Raw genomic sequence first — 20,170 nt, forward strand, 5'->3', positions numbered from 1 at the left:
AAAAATGCTCCAGACATGTATAATTTCAGCTTGTGTATAACATAAATCTGGGTACAGTAATAGCAATTAGTTTATTGTACGGAAAGTGTACCTAATATTTGAAGTGAATCATTTATTTGGCCTTGTTTGGTAATAGTAAATAACTGTGTCAAATGTCACTGGTTGTGTGCCTTATAATTTTATTTCTGCAAAGATTTGTATATCTTGATACACCAGAAAAGCTGACGATTAAGTTGACAATCGCTCTAGCTACGCCATGTGTGCTTCATAATAGCTCAATGCAACATCCAAGTACGTGTTGAAAGAAAGGTTTTTGTACATCTGTTCGATTTCCTGAGCAAAAGTGGCAGCGACTGCTTTGCGCTTGACCGTTCCTTTTGGGGTCTTTGGCAGTTTTCTGTCAAATGGAAGGATACACACCATGTTAGGCACGAAGATGATACCATGCGGAGGTGCATACTTGTTGGCTTTATGTACAGCGTCATATACTATTATAGAATTACGTGAGAATTCCTTATGAAAATGACCCTGTTATATGTACGCCTTTACACTGTTATATTTTTATAATCACACGCTCTTACCTTTGGAAGCCATTTCATGTGCAGAAAACTGTGATGCTTTATTCTCGTTTAGTTCAATCAGTACAGCAGTCCACGCGTTGTCTTCACAAATGATGATACAATGTTGGATGACATCCTCCTTGCAGATTTCCATTTCCATGGCCGTTGGATGCACCTTTTCACCGCTACTCCTATAGTATCGTCAAGATAAATTGCACATATTAGCAAATTTGTCCCAGCAGCTTTCTTTAAAGCAGGATAAGAATGATACATGCAAAATCAATAAATCATCCGTTCTTCCAACAAACGTCCAACAGCTCGATCCATGTGGTTCTTTGATAAATAAATCTTTTGTTGCAAAGTCCCCATTAGGCCGATTGCTTACACCGTTAGGAAGAGAAGGGCAATTGCCGTGTACCACGAACTGGTGCATATCTTTAATGATCGGCTCCAAAGATACGTAACGCATCATGTCTTTGGTAACATTAATGCTATACCAGTAGTCGTTGTTTTTTGATACATCGGAAATGCAAAGAGCGCCAGTCTCTAATCACAATGCATACATATTTTATCAGATATTTGATACTGATTCTTTTAAAGATGATTGATTTTTTTTAATATGTTACCCGTCATTCCATAACCATTTTGTACGTTCAGCCCTTTTGCTCGTAAAAAATCGCCAATAGGTCGACTGAGCGGTGCTCCAGTACATATACAATATTTGAAACGCTGTAAAACTGCCAAATATCGATCGGCAGGCGCATGTTGTTCCAGATACTGAGCCAACTGCATTAAAAAGATTGGAACCATATCCATCACAGTGGCGCCATATGTATCAGCTGCATCTAGTATCTCGCGGGGCGTAGGTATCTCGTTGCTGAACATAACGATGCTTGCACCATATAATATGCTTCTTACAAGTGTAACTACAGATGGTAGATGAAACTGCGATAAGTAAAACAACTTTCTTGCCATTATTAATTTGAAAACAGAGTACTTAGAATCTATCATAGACATACTCATAGCAGGCCCATGAAACAGCTTTTCCGTTACCAATATTACGTCGGTAGAATCCATAGCCAGATCTGGGCAAGCTTCTTGAATCGATTTGACGAATACCTCTAGCACCACGTACATAATCGATCGAGTGGTATGAAGGACTGCTTTGGGAAATTCGGAAGTTGTGCCTGAGCTTTGGAGCCACGTCACAGGAACAGATGAATCGCTTATATCCTTTTCAAGCCGTATGTTATGTGCGTCGTCTCGAGATTGATTGACATCACCACCATTTTTACAGGACGTTTCTGCTTTCGTCATTGTTGCAATGATGAGCTGATCAATGTCAAAGTCGTCCCAGATATGGATGTCGAACCTTGATACATCATACAGAGTTGCTGCACATTCCAAGGCCTTTATACGATGCGTTGTGGAAGCGATCAAATAGCCTGCATTACTCTTTTGAAGAAGATGAACGACAGTCGCTTTTGATCTGTATGTAGATAGCGGGAAGAAGATTCGTCCTAGTTTCAGTACGGTGAAAAATGCAAGGATAGATTGTGCAGGGTCGTCACTGAGCAACGCAATGCACTCGGTATCTGCTGATATCGTGGGTCCCCATAGACTTGCCAGATAGCTGGAGATGTTGTCGACCTGGCCATATGTCAATGACTTGAACTCAGTAGAATTGGGTAGCTGGTAGTGTACAAGGACATTGTCTTTATAGCGAGCCGCATGCACTTTAAAAAGTTGCAAAAGTGAGGTGTAGTCAGTGTAGCTGGGGAGAGCGCTTTCCATTGTCGTGGTAGTAGCCCTAAGTGGCGACTTTGAAGTGTCGGTAAAATATAGTGAGAAGAGCGAGTCATTGCAACATTGATCCTTGATGGTTTCTTTTGTAGAAATGGTATAACTTAGCATTATCACCAGTGACGTGGTATTTTCTTCAGTATTTTATCACATTTTCCTTCCAGATTAGTGGTGCACAGCGCGCACACAAAGAGATAAATACTAGTGTTAATGAGTTCATTCACTACGATAAACTTATGTTTTCTTAATTCCTGCGTACATATTGCTGAAGAACTTACTATGTACTAACTACGGTGGCTCGAGGTGATAAGCAAAAAAGGTCAACTACAAGCTTGTTCAAAACCGTAATGACCAAGAGGGTCCATTTAATTTGAGGACCACATACAGATGCGTTGGCGGGCATCAATTTTATCAGGTGCTATATCAGCGAAAAAGATAAATTAAGACCGTCTTCAATGAGGCTACTTGATTAAAAGAATATGGTAAACGTAGAAGCACCTATTCTATAGTCGAAAAGTTGTTTATAACAATATGCAGGAAGGCTAGTTAATTTGCGCGTCGCTTACTTGCGGAACCGGATATAAATTCTTAAGTTAGAGTAAAAACGCTGAATAAGTACAGTAATCCTTAGAAATCAAACGTTTTCTAATGACGAGAAGCAAGTCACCCTCGATGGAAAAAAATCGAACGGTTTATGTACGTTGATCAAGTCGAAGGTCAACATTACAATCCCAGGCGCGAGAAGAAGAAATATCATCATAGGGCTAGTATCACACTCTACTCCGTTCATTAATCCCGTGGTTTCGTTGAAATCAAAAAGTGCTCATGGTATTTTGCACGCAGCTCTTTGCTACAAAAAATATGCTCTAAAGAGCCATCCAATCAGGGCTATCCTTGAGCTAATCTTTTCTGTACCATTCGAGTCTTATGAAGTGATAGAGATACCGAAGTACGATATGTCCAAGTGAGAAAAAATGCTGGCGAAGGTACTACTGTATATAACTTTTTTCTGAATATCAAACCGAGAAGCCCCCAAGGGCAGAATGACATTTGTAATAAAGAGGCGTGTCATGTTGTCATGGAGAAGACGCAGCGATGAGTGCGTTTCCCCTCACCGACTATGCTTGACTATTTGGAGGGATGGACGTCTGCGGCCGTTCTCTTTTTATCAAGTTACGTGATCAAAGACGATGGTTAAGATGGTTTACTGTATCGACTTTATTAAAATTCAAAGATTCGTAAATAGTGTTTGTGTGTGTATAGGCGCCTCGTACAATGTACATCCATACTAGATACTGTATTTATAACTACGCAGAAGTATCAAACTACGATCCCACATACAAGTTTTACGTGTCACTACTACCACTGCTGGTTGTTTGCGAAAACCTCTTTCAGGTAAGCCTTGGGTAACCGACCAAATGAGCTTTCTTATTGGTATAACCTGTCATCTTGCTAATTAGGCGTAGTATAGATATATCGACATCCTTGTGCAAGCTCCACCAGACTGACGATGTGTCTATATACATGAAATATACATTTCGAGCTTGTTGGATTAACAACAGTCGCCGGTCCTGCTTGTTTAACTCTGTTATCGTGTAAACAGCGTACGCAACTGACAATATTTGTTTCGCATTGTGGGTGCTTTCTCCTAGACAGGTGCTTTGGCGTCGATGAGAATTTACCAAGAGATATCATAGTATCGCCAATATGCTTCCGGCTAATTGATTTTATATGTATGGACACACCACATACATCATTAGCTTATTTCCTATAAACGAAACAAGTGGATGTACATATTCATTTGCAGCAAATGCCTTTTATCTACTATTTTCTTTACACACTTTTGCTGTTCATCCTTTATAATATAGAGCCATTGTTGCCTAGAATCCCTTACGCATTACCATCACCGTGTTGGTACCTCCTGTAGAGCAAAAGCGAGATTTAAGCTACTACATGGTTCTCTTTGCAGCAAATATAAATGGACCACTCGTATCACTTACTTTAGCCTTTACCAGCTAGTAAACCTCTTCTCTTGGGAGTCTAGTTTTGTTGTCAATCCCATAAATTCTCATTTCCAAAAAGTGTTGCCATTGTTAATTTTAGTTAATAAGGTTTGATATAAAAAGCCTCGCAGTTTTTTGTCTCGTACCACCTGTGTGATATTACACACTCACATCCTTCTTCTTTCTATTATGCATATGGAGCACCAGCTCCGGCTTCTCGACTTGAACGACACCAGCGATCCAGAAGTAGTCAACGCAGCCCACATCCTAATATCCATGAAACATGGCAGATATTCGTTATCACGACCACGAGACAACATCAACAACACCATTAGCAAACACAACAGAGACTACATTGCTAATACGCCTACTATCCCCAGTATAGATTACGTCACTTGTGGTCGTTTACGATTGATACCTGTGGGTTCATACTGCTATTATTCTTCCTCATCATCATCAACTACAACGAAGCGTTCCCAACAGTCGGTAACTGCCCGTGTTGAGCTTCCAAGAACGATATCTAGAAATTGCCACAACTGCAGTACACTCTATTCCTACCCTGATGATGATGTTTGCAAGGGAGATGAAAAGCATTGGCATGGTCACCGACGGATATATAAGCGATCATTTGTTCCTTGGCAACGCGAAGAAAGGGAGCCTGAAGACGGTAAATAAAGCAACGCTGTACACAAAATTTACATGAAAAATCAGATGATGAAATAATGACATTGACAGTATTTCTTTCTAGACAATTCCCAGCATGTTTGAAGAAAACTGGCGATGTTCTACTGATAAAGAAGAATGATATGTGGTGACCAGTGCTTACTGATCTTTACTATGTTGCAAATATGTATAAGGCGATGACAACAGCAATATCACTAAGACACTGAACAGCCAATAAGCACATTGCTCGATAGCTTTACATACAGCTTGTTTTACAGCATTTCCACTTGGCCGTTGTGATGTAACACTTGTTTACGAGATGGACACGTGCCAGTTATGTAAGCTGTTTTTAGTTTTAAAGTGTATAGATAATCATAAAGAGTAATAAAACAGCGGAATACCTGATGACCATCATCAAGAGAAAAAGCAATGTAATCATTTGGGTTTATTTAGCTCTTGTGATGAGACCGTTATTGTCCATATATGACCAACCGAAAGATTGTTACTAGCATCTGCAGACACGCGTGGTATTCGGGTGGCACTATTTCCAGAATATGCATTTCTGAACACACGTGGGCCTTTTATTTATCGATGATTTACAGCCAAGAGAGAGCGGGAGCAAGATTGCGTTTTTGGTGGAAGAAAGGGAGCCGTGTGGTGACACCATGACACCATGCCATCGATAACATACATTTTTAGTAGATGCTGCGAGTATGGCACAAAAAAAAACACTTCTTGTACGCTACATCAACGAAACCCAGCTTTGTCCCAGAGCTAAGAAGATCTGCGGACTTGAGCCCATTCTTTTAGTGTCCGTTGTCTGCGTAAGGATTTCGCAGGAATGACGATTTATTACATACCAGCGCAAATGAAACATGCTATTCATATCAGTATTCAAAGAAGTGCGAAGAGCAAAAGTCATGGGGGGAGAGAGAGGGAAAACGCCTCGGAAAACGCCATAACAATGACCTCAATTCGATTCAACGCAGTTCTCGCCGGGGAAGGAGCCTGTTGGACGAGGGATCGTGTTTGTTGGGAAATCCATCCGAGACCCACATAAGGATTAATGGTTTGCCATCAAAGTTTTCCGGTTCCGAATCAGCTGTAACACGCACACACTCCCAGCTCTTTTCTCGTATATTCCTGCTTCTTCTTTTCCGTTTCTTTCTCTTCACTCTTCCCCTCTTCCTTTTTTTCTTCTTTTCTGTCTAGACTCCAATTGTTATGGCTTCGTCGACATCAGAAAACAATAACAGCTCAGGAAAAAGCCTTCGTCTACTCGTGGTCTCGAACCGTCTGCCTGTCACGGTCTCCAAAGACCCTACCACACAACAGTACGATTTCAAAATGTCGTCTGGTGGTTTGGTCGCGGCATTAAGTGGTCTCAAGAAAATGATGTCGTTCACATGGATCGGCTGGCCAGGTATGAGAGTTTATTCTTGTGGCAAAAGAACTAAAGCATTATAACATATAAAAGAAAGAACGCGTTTTTACTGATTCTTCTGGTTATTATTATGCAGGCCAGGATATACCTCTTGACGATCGAAAGCAGGTTGAAGAGCGGTTACTAAAGGAAACATCTACCATGCCCGTCTTTGTCGACCAAGAACTGGCTGATCTGCATTATAACGGATTCTCCAACAGGTAAAGAACACATTTATATACTATGCAGTGCAAGGATGAGAAAGGGTCCCATGAATTTTCTTTGAGCTAAACAACAACAATTGAAATATAGTATCCTGTGGCCCCTGTTCCACTACCATCCCGGTGAAATCTCGTTCAATGAAGAGTGGTGGGAAGGATATCAGCGAGTCAACCAGCAGTTTGCGGATGCCATTGATCGAATCGTAGAGGATGGTGATCTAGTTTGGATCCAGGACTACCACTTGATGCTGTTGCCATCTATGCTTCGCAAGAAGACCAAGAAGGATATCAAGATCGGCTGGTTTTTGCATACACCTTTCCCGAGCAGTGAAATCTACAGGTATGTGATTGTTTGCCCATGTGCATCCTGTGTGGGTATGATGATACACCTAAGCTTGTGTGTGTGTGGGATCTTTCCATAAGCCATCGTCCTTCACACGTACAAACAAAAAGGGGGTTTTCGTTTACACTTTTTGTCTCTAACGTAAATTCAACCTTCTCGGATAATCTAGAATCTTACCAGTACGCAAGGAAATCCTGTTGGGCGTGTTGGAAAGCGATCTGCTTGGCTTCCACACCTACGACTATGCACGACACTTTTTATCGTCGTGCACACGTATCCTCGGACTTTCAACCATGCCGAACGGGGTGGAATTCGAAGGAAGATACGTCCACGTCGGCACCTTCCCTATCGGCATTGATCCCGAGAAGTTCACAGAAAACCTCCAGGTTTCCAAGGTGCAAGATCGCATTGCCCAGCTGAAGAATCGTTTTGGCGACTGCAAGCTGATTGTGGGTGTCGATCGCTTGGATTATATCAAAGGTGTTCCGCAAAAGATGCACGCAATGGAAGTCTTCTTGAGCCAGCACCCTGAATGGGTCGGTAAGGTTGTACTTGTACAACTCGCTGTGCCTTCTCGTGAGGATGTCGAGGAATACCAACACCTCCGCAGCACGATCAATGAATTAGTCGGTAGAATCAATGGTCAATACGGTACGGTCGAGTTTGTGCCGATCCACTTTATGCACCGATCCATTCCCTTTGACGAGCTGACGGCTCTGTATGCCGCATCCGACGTCTGTCTTGTGTCGTCGACCCGTGACGGCATGAATTTAGTGTCGTACGAATACATTGCTGCACAAAAGGACAATCACGGCGTGCTAATCCTATCTGAGTTTGCCGGCGCTGCACAGTCGCTCAATGGGTCGATCATTGTGAACCCTTGGAATACAGAAGAGTTGGCCAATGCGATATACGAGGCAGTCACAATGCCCGACGATGTCCGAAAGACAAACCACCAGAAGCTTTATCGCTATGTGACAAAGTATACCGCCGCCTATTGGGGTCTTAGCTTTGTCAATGAACTGCGGGTAAGCGCTTTAGATCTCTTTCTTGTAGCCTTTGGAGACACGGATGAGATATTCAAATCCAATAATTTATATATATATAGCGAATCAGTGAAGAGTTTGGCCAACGCATGTCGATCCCCGAACTCAACTTTAAGAACGTCATCACCCAATTCAAAGAGTCCAAGGGCAAGAAGCTTATCCTGCTGGACTACGACGGCACCCTGACTACTACGCACAAACTGCCCGAGTTTGCAAAACCATCACAGACTGTACTCGATCACCTAAAGACTCTTGCATCCAAAACCGATACGTACGTGTACATTTTGTCTGGTCGTGGACGCAAACACTTGGATGCATGGTTCGATTCAACGGGCGTGGGTTTATCTGCCGAACACGGCTGTTTCTACAAGCATCCAGCCAATATTCGTGACAAAATCAATCCAGTGCAATCGTCCTCGCATGAAAGCAAGTTAATTAAGGAGGTGGATGGCAAGTGGTACTGCTTGGTTGAACAGATCGATCCCAGCTGGAAGGAGACCATTCGCCCGCTGTTCCAACACTATACGGAACGTACTCCTGGATCATTCATTGAAGAAAAGGAAATCAACTTGACGTGGCACTATCGTAATGCGGATCCAGAATTCGGCAGTTGGCAAGCAACCGAGCTGCAGGTCAATCTTGAAAAGTTATTGAGCCATATGGCCCTCTCGGTAAGTTCCTGATTTTGAATACAATAAAGCAAGTGATAGAGGTCGCGTGGGTACTGATTGACGTCCCATGTGTTTTCGTATACAGATTGTCCTTGGTAACAAAACGCTGGAATTGCGCCCATCCTCGATCGATAAGTCGACAGCCGTGCGCAACATCCTTAAAGACCTCCAAGTCTCAACTATAGATTACATTCTATGCGTCGGTGACGGTAAGACAGACGAGGTGGTGTTCACATTGCTTAACGATATCCCACATGCGATTACAAGTACGGTTGGCAAGAAGCAGACAGAGGCACATAACTATATCCCAAATGTCGACATGGTGAACAACTTGGTGGAAGAGTTGGGAAAATGATCATCTAGTAGTTAGTATATAAATAAATAGTTGGCTGTATAAACACACCACACACACATATTTGCATAGTAAGAAGAGAACATTGACAAATATGATCTGTAAAAAAAGAAAACGAGACAATAAATTTATTACAAAAAGAACGAGGGGAATGGTGCATAATTGGTTGTTTTACCATACTACATTCATCTAGTAGTCGTCTATTGTTGTCTATGAATCGTCGTCGTCGTCGTTGCCGATCAAGAAGTTGCTGTTGTTTACTGACGAGCAGCAATTTCCTTGGCGGCAATAGCCTCACGCTTGGCAAGACGAGCGTTGGACTTGGGACCGTTGATACCACCACCCCATTGGCGACGGATCTCATCAGTCTTGTCGTTGAAGTTAACCTTGACGGCCGAGACCAAGTTAGCGAGCTCAGCCTTGTCAGCCTCAGCGACCTCAGTGAAAGCCAAAGCGGTGGCGTTCTTCTTGTGGACGACCTGACCGAGACGAGCCTTGCCCTTGACAATGCAGTATGGGACACCCATCTTGCGGCAGAGAGCGGGCAAGAAGAGGACCAATTCAATAGGATCGACGTCATCGGCAATAACGACCAACTGAGCCTTCTTTTGCTCAATCAAGGCGGTGATGTGGTTCAAACCGTACTTGACGACAACGGGCTTGTCGGTCTTGATGGCTTCCTTGCCCTCAGCCTTGGCAGCGGCAGCAGCACGGATACGCTCGCGCTTCTCAACCTTGGTCTCGGGACGGTACTTGTCGGCCAACTTGAAGAGTTGGGTGGCGGTGTTCTTGTCCAAGGTCTTGGTGAACTGGTTAAGAGCCGGGGGGACCTTCAAGCGCTGGTAGATGATCTTCTTTTGGCGCTGAAGACGGACGTATGCGGGCCACTTGACGAAGCGGGAGACATCACGCTTGGGCTGGACATCCTGACCTATTAATTTATAAATGTTCGCCGTCAATTAACTAAAGCTAATCTTCTTTGGTCCAAATTGGTTGTTCGATTGTCGCAAATGCTAATGCGTGAAATCGAAATCGCGTAGCGAAATTGTCGAAAAGTTGAAAGTGTATCGTACCAATGCCAAAGTTCTTGGCGCGCTTCTCGAACAAGGGGTTGGCGGGAGCCTTGGAACCCTGCTTGGACTTGATGGGGTAAGGGGCGGGAGCGACCTTTTTGCCGGTAGACTTCTTGGCTGGGGCCTATGTATTATACATATCCACACATCAGTATCCATCCATTCATCGACTTCAGCGTTCATCTGACTATCCATTCATCCACCCATCCATAGTCCATCCAACCATCCATCCGCTCATCCATCCATATATTCGTCCACTCATCCACCCGTGGATGTCTATCTCTAATTTCGTATGCTGCTCGTACCATTGCTATTATCGAAGAAAAGGAGGATCAATTTTTGGCTGTCAAATGTGCATATTACCCCGTGGCAGCCCGTCTGTGTAGCACAGGCGGAGTTTCTGCGCTTGACAACATTTTCGGTTGACAGCATTCAAATACACCGCTTACTGCACTTATTTGTGGTTGTATTGTTTGTTTGATAGGCTAATAACGGCATCAAGTGGAACATATGGGCTATATTTCCGAAATAAATATGACAAAAGTACATTCAAACAAGTACATTTCTATTTACACTTAAACACACAACGAGAAATTTTTCAGTCACGCAATAGTAATAAAGAATGGATCCAGCGGCTATCACAAAGCAACAACAACAACAACAACAACAACAACAACGGCCATTACTGGTGACATCTGCTGCTAACAGCAAAGACAACCATAGTAACAGCAGCATCAACAGTGGTAATTACTTTATCAACTCGACGCCAACGAGGACCAGGTCACAAATTTCGCCATCCATTCAAAAAGACCATGCACTTCTCCGCGATGCTAAATACCATCAAAAACGCCTAGCAAAAATCCGTAAAAAGAAAGGCTATATCATTGATATGGACGGCGTCATTTACCATGTAAGATTTCAAAAACACACTCTCTCTTTAGCATCAAATTTCTGTGAAGAACCATAATTAAGAATATCTACGACTACTGTACAAAACTAGGGAACCACACTTTTACCTGGTGCAAAAGAATTGGTCGAGTTTTTATACCGAAATAACAAGCGCTTTCTTTTCTTGACAAACAATTCAGCGCCAACACCAAGTGAATTACAGCAAAAGCTCTTACGTCTCGGCATTCAAGTAACAGAAGATCATTTTTTCACTGCTGGACAAGCAACCGCCGAATTTTTGCGTACACAGATGCCCGAGGTACATTTCTCTTCCCCTTTTTCGGTTTTTTAAGATGTTGTGACATCGATATGCGAACTTAAGTTAAAAAGTAACGCTCAACTCATCACCTAATCTATGAAACTCACTTAGGGTGGCTCATGTTACGTCATCGGTGAACCTGGACTCGTTTATGCCCTTTATCAGAAAGGCTTCATCATGAATGACCAAAACCCAGACTATGTTGTGCTTGGTGAAGGCAAGTCTTACAATTACGAACGTCTGACCAAAGCGGTCCAATTGATCGACCACGGAGCCAAATTGGTTGCCACCAACTTGGATGTAGACACTTTGGATTCCCAAGGCAATAAGATACCATCTTGTGGGGCATTTGCGGCTTGTGTTGAAGCGATTACAAAAACCAAGACGTTCTTTTGCGGCAAGCCGTCAGCTTTGATGATGCGCTATGCTCAACGGACCTTGGGACTTAGCACATCCGAGACTTGTATTATTGGGGATCGTATGGATACTGATGTCGCTGCTGGTATCAGTTCTGAAATCGACGCGGTGCTGGTGTTGTCAGGCGTTTCTACCATGGAGGATTTGGCCCAGTTCGCGTTCCGACCTTATGTTATATTGAATGGCGTGTTTGAGATACCTGATGACGGCGGTGATAATAGCAGCAATGGTGGCGGTAATAGTGATAACAACAATGTTGCTCTAGGAAAGAAATCTTCGCGACAAATAGCGCGGCTATGATCTACTAGATTTGAATACTATGTAGCATTTTAAACGATATATTTTGGTTAGAATACTTTCCCAAAACTACAATCATTAAGAAGATCTCTTTGTACATTCAATCTGCACCATGATGCAATATGATCTCTCCTTGCTAAGGCGGGGATGATATATGTAAACATCTCAGATTCTATCCGTAAATACTGTATGTAAGCTGTAAAAAGCGCTATTGTAGTCAATCAGGAGACAAGCCTGATTGCTTCTCTCTGCACTTGATGGACGCATAGGATCTCTTTCACTACAACTACTGATTTTTAGAGCTCTACATAAATTATATTTCCGTAATTAGAGAGTAGTTTTCAGTCTAGTGTGTGTTTGCTATTCAGTGACCTTCTATTATAAGGCTGCTGCTTAGTGCAGCCTGTATGGACTTACTGACATAAAAGGAAAGAGAAACTTTTGACGGTGAACTGGTCTGCATGGTGGACACATAGCATCCCCCCCTTATTGCGTACCTGTATCATTTCAAGTAGTAGCCAATCCGGCAAGAGACCGTCTTGAAAGAATGCAAAATCAAGTTATTATAAGTATAATACCCCGCAGGGCGCAATCAATGCAAAGTCTGCATTATATGTATTTGTCACCGGGATTTTTTCGCGAAAGGATATACATATCAATCTATCGTTTCAACGCTTGCAAACAGCTAGCTAGCATATTCTGCTGTCCTACATTGTATATCTGCATCATAGCTATTTTGTAAAAAGGCAACTGCGATGTAGGATAAATTATAAGAATGCTGAAGGGAGAGAAAAAGAAAAGCAATTAGTAACAACTACTCCTCGGCTTCCGTCCATACTTCCGTCATTCCCCCACTCCCCCTTATTTTTTTCCCAACTCAACAAACCTGCACATTTTTGGCGGGCAAAAAAAATGACATAATAAGCAACAACATCGCGTGCGCTGCAGTCTACCCGCATGACTTGGGTTAAGAAGCCCCATCTGCTATTTCCGATTATACACAAGCTGGGCAGATTAATATATTTCAGTCACGTAATGTAATGCCCTGCGCACATCACCCCCGAAAAATTATAGTCACCTTCGGAAGGGTTACCAATGGATCATTCGTAGCAGCACATACGTGTGTATAGCCAGGCCAAATATGTGCCAGGAGAGGCGACTACGTTAATGACAAACCATAATTAGCGCAAAGCCGAGTTTGTGTTATACAATTACTACTATCAGCACCAACAAACCCACCATAATAGATAGAATGCAGAACATGCGAATGCAATGAGATCATTCCGTAAACAAATAGTAAGGTCACGAGGAAACTTTTATCCAATTTTCACCGTATCAGTATTATGCCACAGTAGACACCCTGTTATGTTGGTGATGCATCGGCTTTTTTACTTTCTATAACAACTTAACATGCAAGCTGAAGAAGACGTTTGTCTATTTGTCTTGTATTTCTTTTGTCAATATATATTACAAAGTGAACTGTTAGTACACATTGATTGCGTAAACACCTACAGTATACCATGCTATGGATGTCATCCACCGTAATTAGTAAATTCTAAAGTAAAACTATTTATTTCTAAATGAGCTGTGTGAGTGTGAGGGTGTATTGACTTCTTCTGGAAGAAATAAACACCGGTAAAAGAAGATACACCACCGCATTTGTAGGCTTGTATAATGTTTGTTTGCCATCATCCACATGATATTCAGAAACTTTTTTTCTGATGTTTGTGGTCTTGCCCGCCCAATTGATGGTAAAAACAAAGATGTGCATAAGTGTTATTGTCACGGTACTTGACATAGTATTATGGAGATATGAAATACCAGGTAGTAAGTTTTTTATATAAATGTTTGCTTCTTGCCCTTGAAGATATGTATATTTATACGAAAAATAAAGAAAAAAGAGGATGAAGGTCATAAAATGCAAAGTTGATATGTAGATATGGAAAAAGAAGAATATGTGCTGTGTATAAGATGTATAATATGTAGAAAAGAAGAGATAAAAGTTTATAATGCAGCGCCGTTATCAAACGTGAAAAGAAGGTTGTTGTTGTTGAGGTGAAACAGATGATGAAGAAGATATGTATAAGTGATCCGGATCAGATAAAAAGAGAAAATATTGAGAAAGAGTTGAGAAAAAGCGAGTGGAATGGGTGCATAAAAAAGCTCACAAAAGAAAAAGGGTTCTTTGGTAGGGTGATAAATGTAGGTTTTGGTGAGACGGCAATAGTAGTTAGTGATGTTGCTGGATGTAACAGGGCTTAGATAATTGTGTTTTGGAAATCAATGGTAGGGTAGAAGTTGTTGGAAACTAGCCCGCGAATACCGTCGTCTTTGGAAAGGTCAAAGCCATTGATGGACAATAACGAAGGGCTCGAAGAATTGGCATGCGGCGAAAAGTAAGATGTTGGGGATGATTCTATAGGTGTTGTTGCCATTGTCAGCGCTGGCGATGGATTTGCCGGTTTCGGTGTGACCATGGGTGAAGATGAGGAGGAGGATGGAGAATGTTGATAAAAATTCGTCGTCGAAGAAGTAGCACCGCCCGCAAATAAGCTGTGTTGTTGTTCGTTGTTGTTGCTGTTCCAGCAATCCATTTGAAGACCTGCAGCTGCAGCTGCTGCCACTGCTGCTATTTCAGCGGTTGCGGCGGTGACGATACCATCATCGGTTGTTGCTGCTGTGGTATTGCTGGTAGTAGCGGATGGTTCCGATGTCGTGAACAAGTCGACCAAGTTGGTGTAATCGCCCGTCGTAGTAGTGGAAAACGACGACGACGGGATGGTGTACTGCTGCTGCTCAGGAGGCAGCCATCGGGAAAAGTCAAATGAGGGACGTTTTACAGTACGTTCAAGGTCATCGCTAAGACAAGGTCGTTTCAGATTCGTAGGTCGTACTTCAGCATATGGATATTGCTGATGCAACGATGCTCTCGGCTGCTGCTGTTGTTGCTGATGATGGTGCTGATGGCAGTAATGGTCTAGCACAACGCCACATCGGTTGACGACAAATCGATGAAGAACGCGATCCAGATCGACGCAGGGCACAACAGTACAGTTGGTCTGCTTGATCACGCTCAAGCTGCGAGTCAGGCTGTTGTTGGCAGATGTGCTTTCGAACAAGCGAGCATTTTCGAGATGAATGGTGGTTGCCAGTGTGAGTGACAGACCAAACACATTGTAGAGGTATTTCACTTCATGATTACGCACCATTTGCTCTGCAATGTGAATGATAGTGTTGGCTGCAGTTGTGCCATCATGATCTACAATCAGTTGATGCTGTTGCTGCTGTAAATGATGGTGATAGATGGGTCTGTTGATCATCACCTGCACAGTGTAGTAGAGCATATGGAAAATCCTGGCAATAGGCGAAGGTGGAGTGTCGTCCGTGGCTTTGCCGAATTCTAGATAGGGCGGCAAGTTGAGCAGCCATTCTGTCAGTGCTGTCTTGATATCATCACCGCCACTGATTCCGCATACGACATTGACAAGTTTGACCATTTCGGCAAACACTGCTACTTGGAGTGCCGACTCAACCGACAGTTCGTGCAAGTCGACCGGTGGCTGCAAGTTCCGGCAGTCGATCGCATATAGCTGGTTGTCCTCAAGCTTGGGAAGCTTGACATCCCATGAGGTAACAGGCTGAATCCGTTCACCTGTGCACACTGCGAGCCATTGATCAATGACGTAGGAAGCCCATAATCCACGGCGACGCATTTCCTGTTCTACCACAGAACAGTTTGTTGCTTCATGGCCGAGATCGCAATCATGAACGGCGCGATAGAGCTGATGACGCAGTCGGCTGCATTGTTGTAAGTCGCCTGCGAGGTAAGTGTACCAACACATGATGGCCAGTGCCTGTATTGTTTTAGAAATAGTATTTGTGTGTGTGTTTTATGTTAGGTAATGGGAAGGTGCATTCAGTAAATAGAGAGATTCATGTGATGAGTATCGAAGGTGGATTGAGATGATTCCTTTTACCTGCACAATAGACAGGGACACATGGGTCTCGTGCTCGGCCAGAACCTGTGCTTTGTTAAACCAAAGCCGGGCGGTCCGGTCTTCCGGGTTGATATAGCGACAGCCGAGAGCATACACAGCGTAGCGTAATAGCGGATTCATTGTGTGTTTCCTGTGAACGAGCTGGAAGAGAAAGTGCTGTCTTGACAGCAAGGGAAAAAATATGTTGAAATGCTGGAAGACATTGTTGGCCCACAGCAGCGCTAGGTCGGAAGATACGATACTATCGTCGTCGTCGTCATTGTTAGCCGGGGAAGAAGCGTACATACTGTTGTGGCTGCCCTAGAGATGTACCAGTAGATATGGACCTTATCAGTGTTCTGTGTCTCATTTTTGAAGCGATAGAAAATGGAAAGTTTGGAGGGGGACGGAAGAAGTGGAAATGAGAAAACGTACAGGGCTGTTGCTGTTGCTATATGCCCATTTGGCTTGAACTGTGCTGGTAGCATCAGTTATAAGCTTAAGGACATCGTTTTGCTGTTGCGGAAGTAGCGAGGCTGACAGATGAACAGGGGTCTCAGCACGATCGTTACCATTGTTGGTAGTGATCGACGTTGACCAAGCTGCTATAGTGTCGTGTTGCGTTGCGTTACGTTACAAGCGTGCGTGTGCGTGTATTATATATGTGGAGAAGCAAAAAAGAAAGTCAGAATATGTTGTCTTTGGGAACATTCGCCCGTTAATAATTTTTACCCGCAGATGTTGACGACGAGGACACCAAAGACGACGAACAAGAAGGCGAAGAAAAAGGTCGAGTAGTCGTCGTAGTGCTATGGTTGTTGTTGCTAGTAGTAGCTGGCGATGATGTCTTTTGCTTTCCCAAGAGCGACTCGATGCGATGGGCTCGATTGTTGATGACTTCCACATAGCCTTTAGGCGGGCCTCGTTTCTTGGGTGGGTCTGAATATTGGCACTGGATACCCATCGAATTGCATCGCGAGCATGTAGGTTGAACACCGTCGCATTTGACCTTCTTTTTACGGCAAATGATGCAGGCCAGCGTGACTTTGAGACGTCTGGGCTGTTCGGCAGATGTTTTTCGAGACATTGCCTCTCAGTCTGACAACAGGAGAAGAGAAAAAGGGCAAAGGGAAAGAGAGCGAGTGTGTAAGTGAGAGAAAAGAAAAAGAAAGAAGGGAGAAAAGAAAAAGTGGACCTCGGAAGTGGAGGAAGACCGCGTAGTTGTTATATAAATAACAGATGCCACACACTTCAAATCCGTTAACGTATACAACCGATCTTTTTCTGGCCTGTCCTTTTCACCCTTTCGCCTCACACCCACACACGCACACTACTACGGAATAGGCGGCCGAGTAATATGGGAGTCCCCCAAGATGTGGCGAATCTGCGTCTGATTGGTTCTCTAGGAGCCTGCATTCCGCGGCATGAAATCAGCCAGGACACACACACACACACACAACCACAACTCACATCCCAAACGACGACGACGAACCACGCAGAACTTACTCACACTCGTTCTTTAAAAGAACGTGAGAGCTAATAGCTTACCTTCTCATCCCACTTTTGTATGACAACTGGTCATCCCCTTGCTTCAACCCCCCAATCAAGAAGAACACAAACCACACGAACAAGCTTTGGTCCTTTTACACGATGCAGCGCAACGCACGTACACGTCGTCCCTACTCCCGAATCAAACCGACCAGAAGGACCCAGTACTGTAGCTCTCTCTCTCTCATGGTGTTTGTTGTTGTTCTTGTTGAATGTCGACACACACTTTCCGGGTAATTAGGAGCTGACCCTCTGGACCTATTAGGGGAAAAGCCGACCCGGCCCACACCGTCGTTTTTCTACTATACTACGAAATAAGTAAACCCCACCCCCCAACTCACCCCCTCAATATTGTGGGTTGAGTGGGTGGGGTCAGTAAGTCGTAGCTATCGAGCACGTATATCAGCCAAGAGCACTGAGGGCTCCCATTGCATTGGCTCACCGAGATCAAACGACTATGAATGGGCAAGGCATTCTTTTAAATAGTAATAATAATAATAATAATAATAACACATACTGCGTGGATTTTAAACGTATCCGTATAGAATGCACATGATAGACAGCTATTATGATCATGCATGAGAAAGTGGAAGATCTTAAACACAAGCCCAACAGAATATATTTGCTCCTCTTCTTTGTCCTACCCAACAGGACGGTTATACGAAGCGTCTTGAAAAGAACAGTATCGTCTACTGTATATCGTTGTTCTTGTTTTCATGTCACAGCAAAACCAAGTATTTATGTCAACAGGAATATTCTCACCCGTTTTACCCCCCCTTTTTCTTCAGATGCCGTTCAAAGCAATGCCCCTACATCATGACGCGGCGGCAATATAAGCATGCGTCTCTAGATATATTATACAATTCCCTCTTCTTGGGATGCAACCAATCAACACGGTTAGAATATAGAAAAAGAATGCGGGGTACAACACAAGGTTGAATGTACAACCTCCGGAATCTCCGAGTCAAGGAAAAAAAAAGTGCCTTAACACCCAACCCTTCCTTTCTCACCCACACTCCCCACAATAAAAGTGCACATCACATCTCGCTCCCCCCTCCCCCACCAAAGAACCATCCCTTAACAAAAAAGCAAGAAAACTTGTCAAGGGGTCTTATGTTAAGGGACTCGCTTGGCTCTAACGCACCAATCAAAACAACAAGAATATCATCACCAGCATTATTACTTTTGCACCCTTCTTTTTTTCCTGCTCCTGCTCCCAGCATATATAGACTCTGACTTGAAAAAGAGAGCTCCCCCCCCCAATTATCTACCGTTTCTTTTATTCTCATGTGTAACAAAGAGGAAAAGAAAAGTGGATCGTTATCTTTTTATAGGCCGTTTATGGAAAAGACCAAGGCACTACTAGCTTCTCGACCCAGAGTGATGATGGACGCTAATATGATTACTCTTTTGCTATCTTGCAGAAATGCAAGCCTTTTCATCAGACAATTTTTATTGGTTAAGTTTGTTGCGTTAAAGAATCCTGTCGGTTGATAAGCGTGCATACATCGCTTGTTTATAAACTACTATGCAATCGTGTTATCATCCATTCATTAGCTTTATTACGTCAACAATACAGCAGGCTTTTTAATGCTATTATGTGTTGCTGTGTTTATGTGGCATATAATCTCTCGCTAACTCTATTATTCAACATTAACTTTCACCTTTGTCATTACTCCCCAGATTTCTTAAATCCAACGACTCTGTTGGGATGACAACACTATCAAATTGTTTTCGCTGCTACGCAACAACACGTGAAGCTACTTTACATTGAATGCGCGCACGGACGGTTTTTTGCACTAATGGAGGTTAGATATAAAGAAAATTACCCCCGTTATACAGAGTCCACTACATACAGCTTTTGTGCGCTCTGTGTTACAAGATCCCGCGGAAATAAAACGGGTTATGTATTATCTATTTCGATCAATCGCGTCGAGCTCGAATTCATCTTTCTTTACGCCGGCATGCACATTGATATAATCCTTACCTTGAGTACATTATATAAAGTATCAATATGATACTTTTTAGTCTTTTGTTAGTGTCTGCTAGACGCAAAGAAACAGAATAAGAAACGGACTGAGAATCAGTCACTGATAAGATCTGCATTTGGCTTTGAGCTTGATCAATCAAGTAACTCGAATGGTGCGATTAATTATTTTATCCATCAGTCGTCTTCGGCCTAGAGGATTTATTTTATTACATGGTGCCTTTAACTTTGATACATACTGTAGAGGATAACTAGAGCAAATTGTAATGGTAACCAGCCCATCAGAGGTTGTACCTGGTGATCATAAGTTCCGTATACATAAGGTGTACGCGTGTCTCTATTTGTGTATAGTGTCGACAATTGTAAAAGACAAAAAAAGCAAAGTATGTAGATCAGGTACCATATCTCTTGCTTTTTACTAAAGAGAACCTAACCATGGTTTTGTTTCCCGCCGCCGTCGGCTCCTAGCGAATGAAGTGAGTACAAGAAAAAAAAACACACACACGCACACAAACCCCGTGACACGGTCTATATCAAGTCTAATTGAATCGGATCCACGTACCGGCAACAATTAAACTG

At 43.1% G+C, this 20,170-nt stretch overlaps 7 protein-coding genes across 7 annotated transcripts; 3 read left to right on the plus strand and 4 right to left on the minus strand.

Annotated features, from left to right (window-relative positions):
* Window positions 1-249: 249 nt before the first annotated feature.
* Window positions 250-2,354, minus strand: BDB00DRAFT_872356 (uncharacterized protein; the record flags this gene model as incomplete). Its single annotated transcript, XM_053126945.1, has 5 exons — window positions 250-467; window positions 582-751; window positions 986-1,106; window positions 1,187-1,486; window positions 1,580-2,354. The coding sequence occupies 5 exons, from the start codon at window positions 2,352-2,354 to the stop codon at window positions 250-252; spliced, it is 1,584 nt and encodes a 527-aa protein (XP_052979735.1).
* A 2,201-nt stretch (window positions 2,355-4,555) lies between these two features.
* On the plus strand, window positions 4,556-5,134 carry BDB00DRAFT_872357 (uncharacterized protein; the record flags this gene model as incomplete). The annotated part of the gene is made up of 2 exons (XM_053126946.1): window positions 4,556-5,033; window positions 5,115-5,134. 2 exons carry the CDS (start codon window positions 4,556-4,558, stop codon window positions 5,132-5,134), a joined length of 498 nt encoding a protein of 165 aa, XP_052979736.1.
* Window positions 5,135-6,253: 1,119 nt separating this feature from the next.
* BDB00DRAFT_883121 (glycosyltransferase family 20-domain-containing protein) lies at window positions 6,254-8,745 on the plus strand (the record flags this gene model as incomplete). Its single annotated transcript, XM_053128207.1, has 5 exons — window positions 6,254-6,452; window positions 6,550-6,673; window positions 6,765-7,013; window positions 7,186-8,044; window positions 8,125-8,745. 5 exons carry the CDS (start codon window positions 6,254-6,256, stop codon window positions 8,743-8,745), a joined length of 2,052 nt encoding a protein of 683 aa, XP_052979737.1.
* A 606-nt stretch (window positions 8,746-9,351) lies between these two features.
* Window positions 9,352-10,279, minus strand: BDB00DRAFT_731229 (50S ribosomal protein L30e-like protein; the record flags this gene model as incomplete). The annotated part of the gene is made up of 2 exons (XM_053118318.1): window positions 9,352-10,016; window positions 10,159-10,279. Coding segments are annotated over 2 exons (786 nt in total), but the record flags the coding sequence as incomplete, so codon positions are not given.
* Window positions 10,280-10,780: 501 nt separating this feature from the next.
* BDB00DRAFT_928987 (HAD-like domain-containing protein) lies at window positions 10,781-12,445 on the plus strand (the record flags this gene model as incomplete). Its single annotated transcript, XM_053128949.1, has 3 exons — window positions 10,781-11,068; window positions 11,159-11,365; window positions 11,477-12,445. 3 exons carry the CDS (start codon window positions 10,781-10,783, stop codon window positions 12,080-12,082), a joined length of 1,101 nt encoding a protein of 366 aa, XP_052979739.1. The 3' UTR covers window positions 12,083-12,445.
* A 3,317-nt stretch (window positions 12,446-15,762) lies between these two features.
* BDB00DRAFT_740439 (uncharacterized protein) lies at window positions 15,763-16,317 on the minus strand (the record flags this gene model as incomplete). Its single annotated transcript, XM_053118449.1, has 2 exons — window positions 15,763-15,933; window positions 16,057-16,317. Coding segments are annotated over 2 exons (432 nt in total), but the record flags the coding sequence as incomplete, so codon positions are not given.
* Window positions 16,318-16,921: 604 nt separating this feature from the next.
* On the minus strand, window positions 16,922-17,104 carry BDB00DRAFT_729512 (uncharacterized protein; the record flags this gene model as incomplete). Its single annotated transcript, XM_053118288.1, has 1 exon — window positions 16,922-17,104. A coding segment is annotated over one exon (183 nt), but the record flags the coding sequence as incomplete, so codon positions are not given.
* Between the last annotated feature and the right edge of the window lie 3,066 nt (window positions 17,105-20,170).

Source organism: Zychaea mexicana (assembly GCF_025766255.1).
Source record: "Zychaea mexicana strain RSA 1403 chromosome Unknown BDB00scaffold_36, whole genome shotgun sequence".
Classification (NCBI taxonomy): Eukaryota; Fungi; Mucoromycota; class Mucoromycetes; order Mucorales; family Lichtheimiaceae; genus Zychaea; species Zychaea mexicana.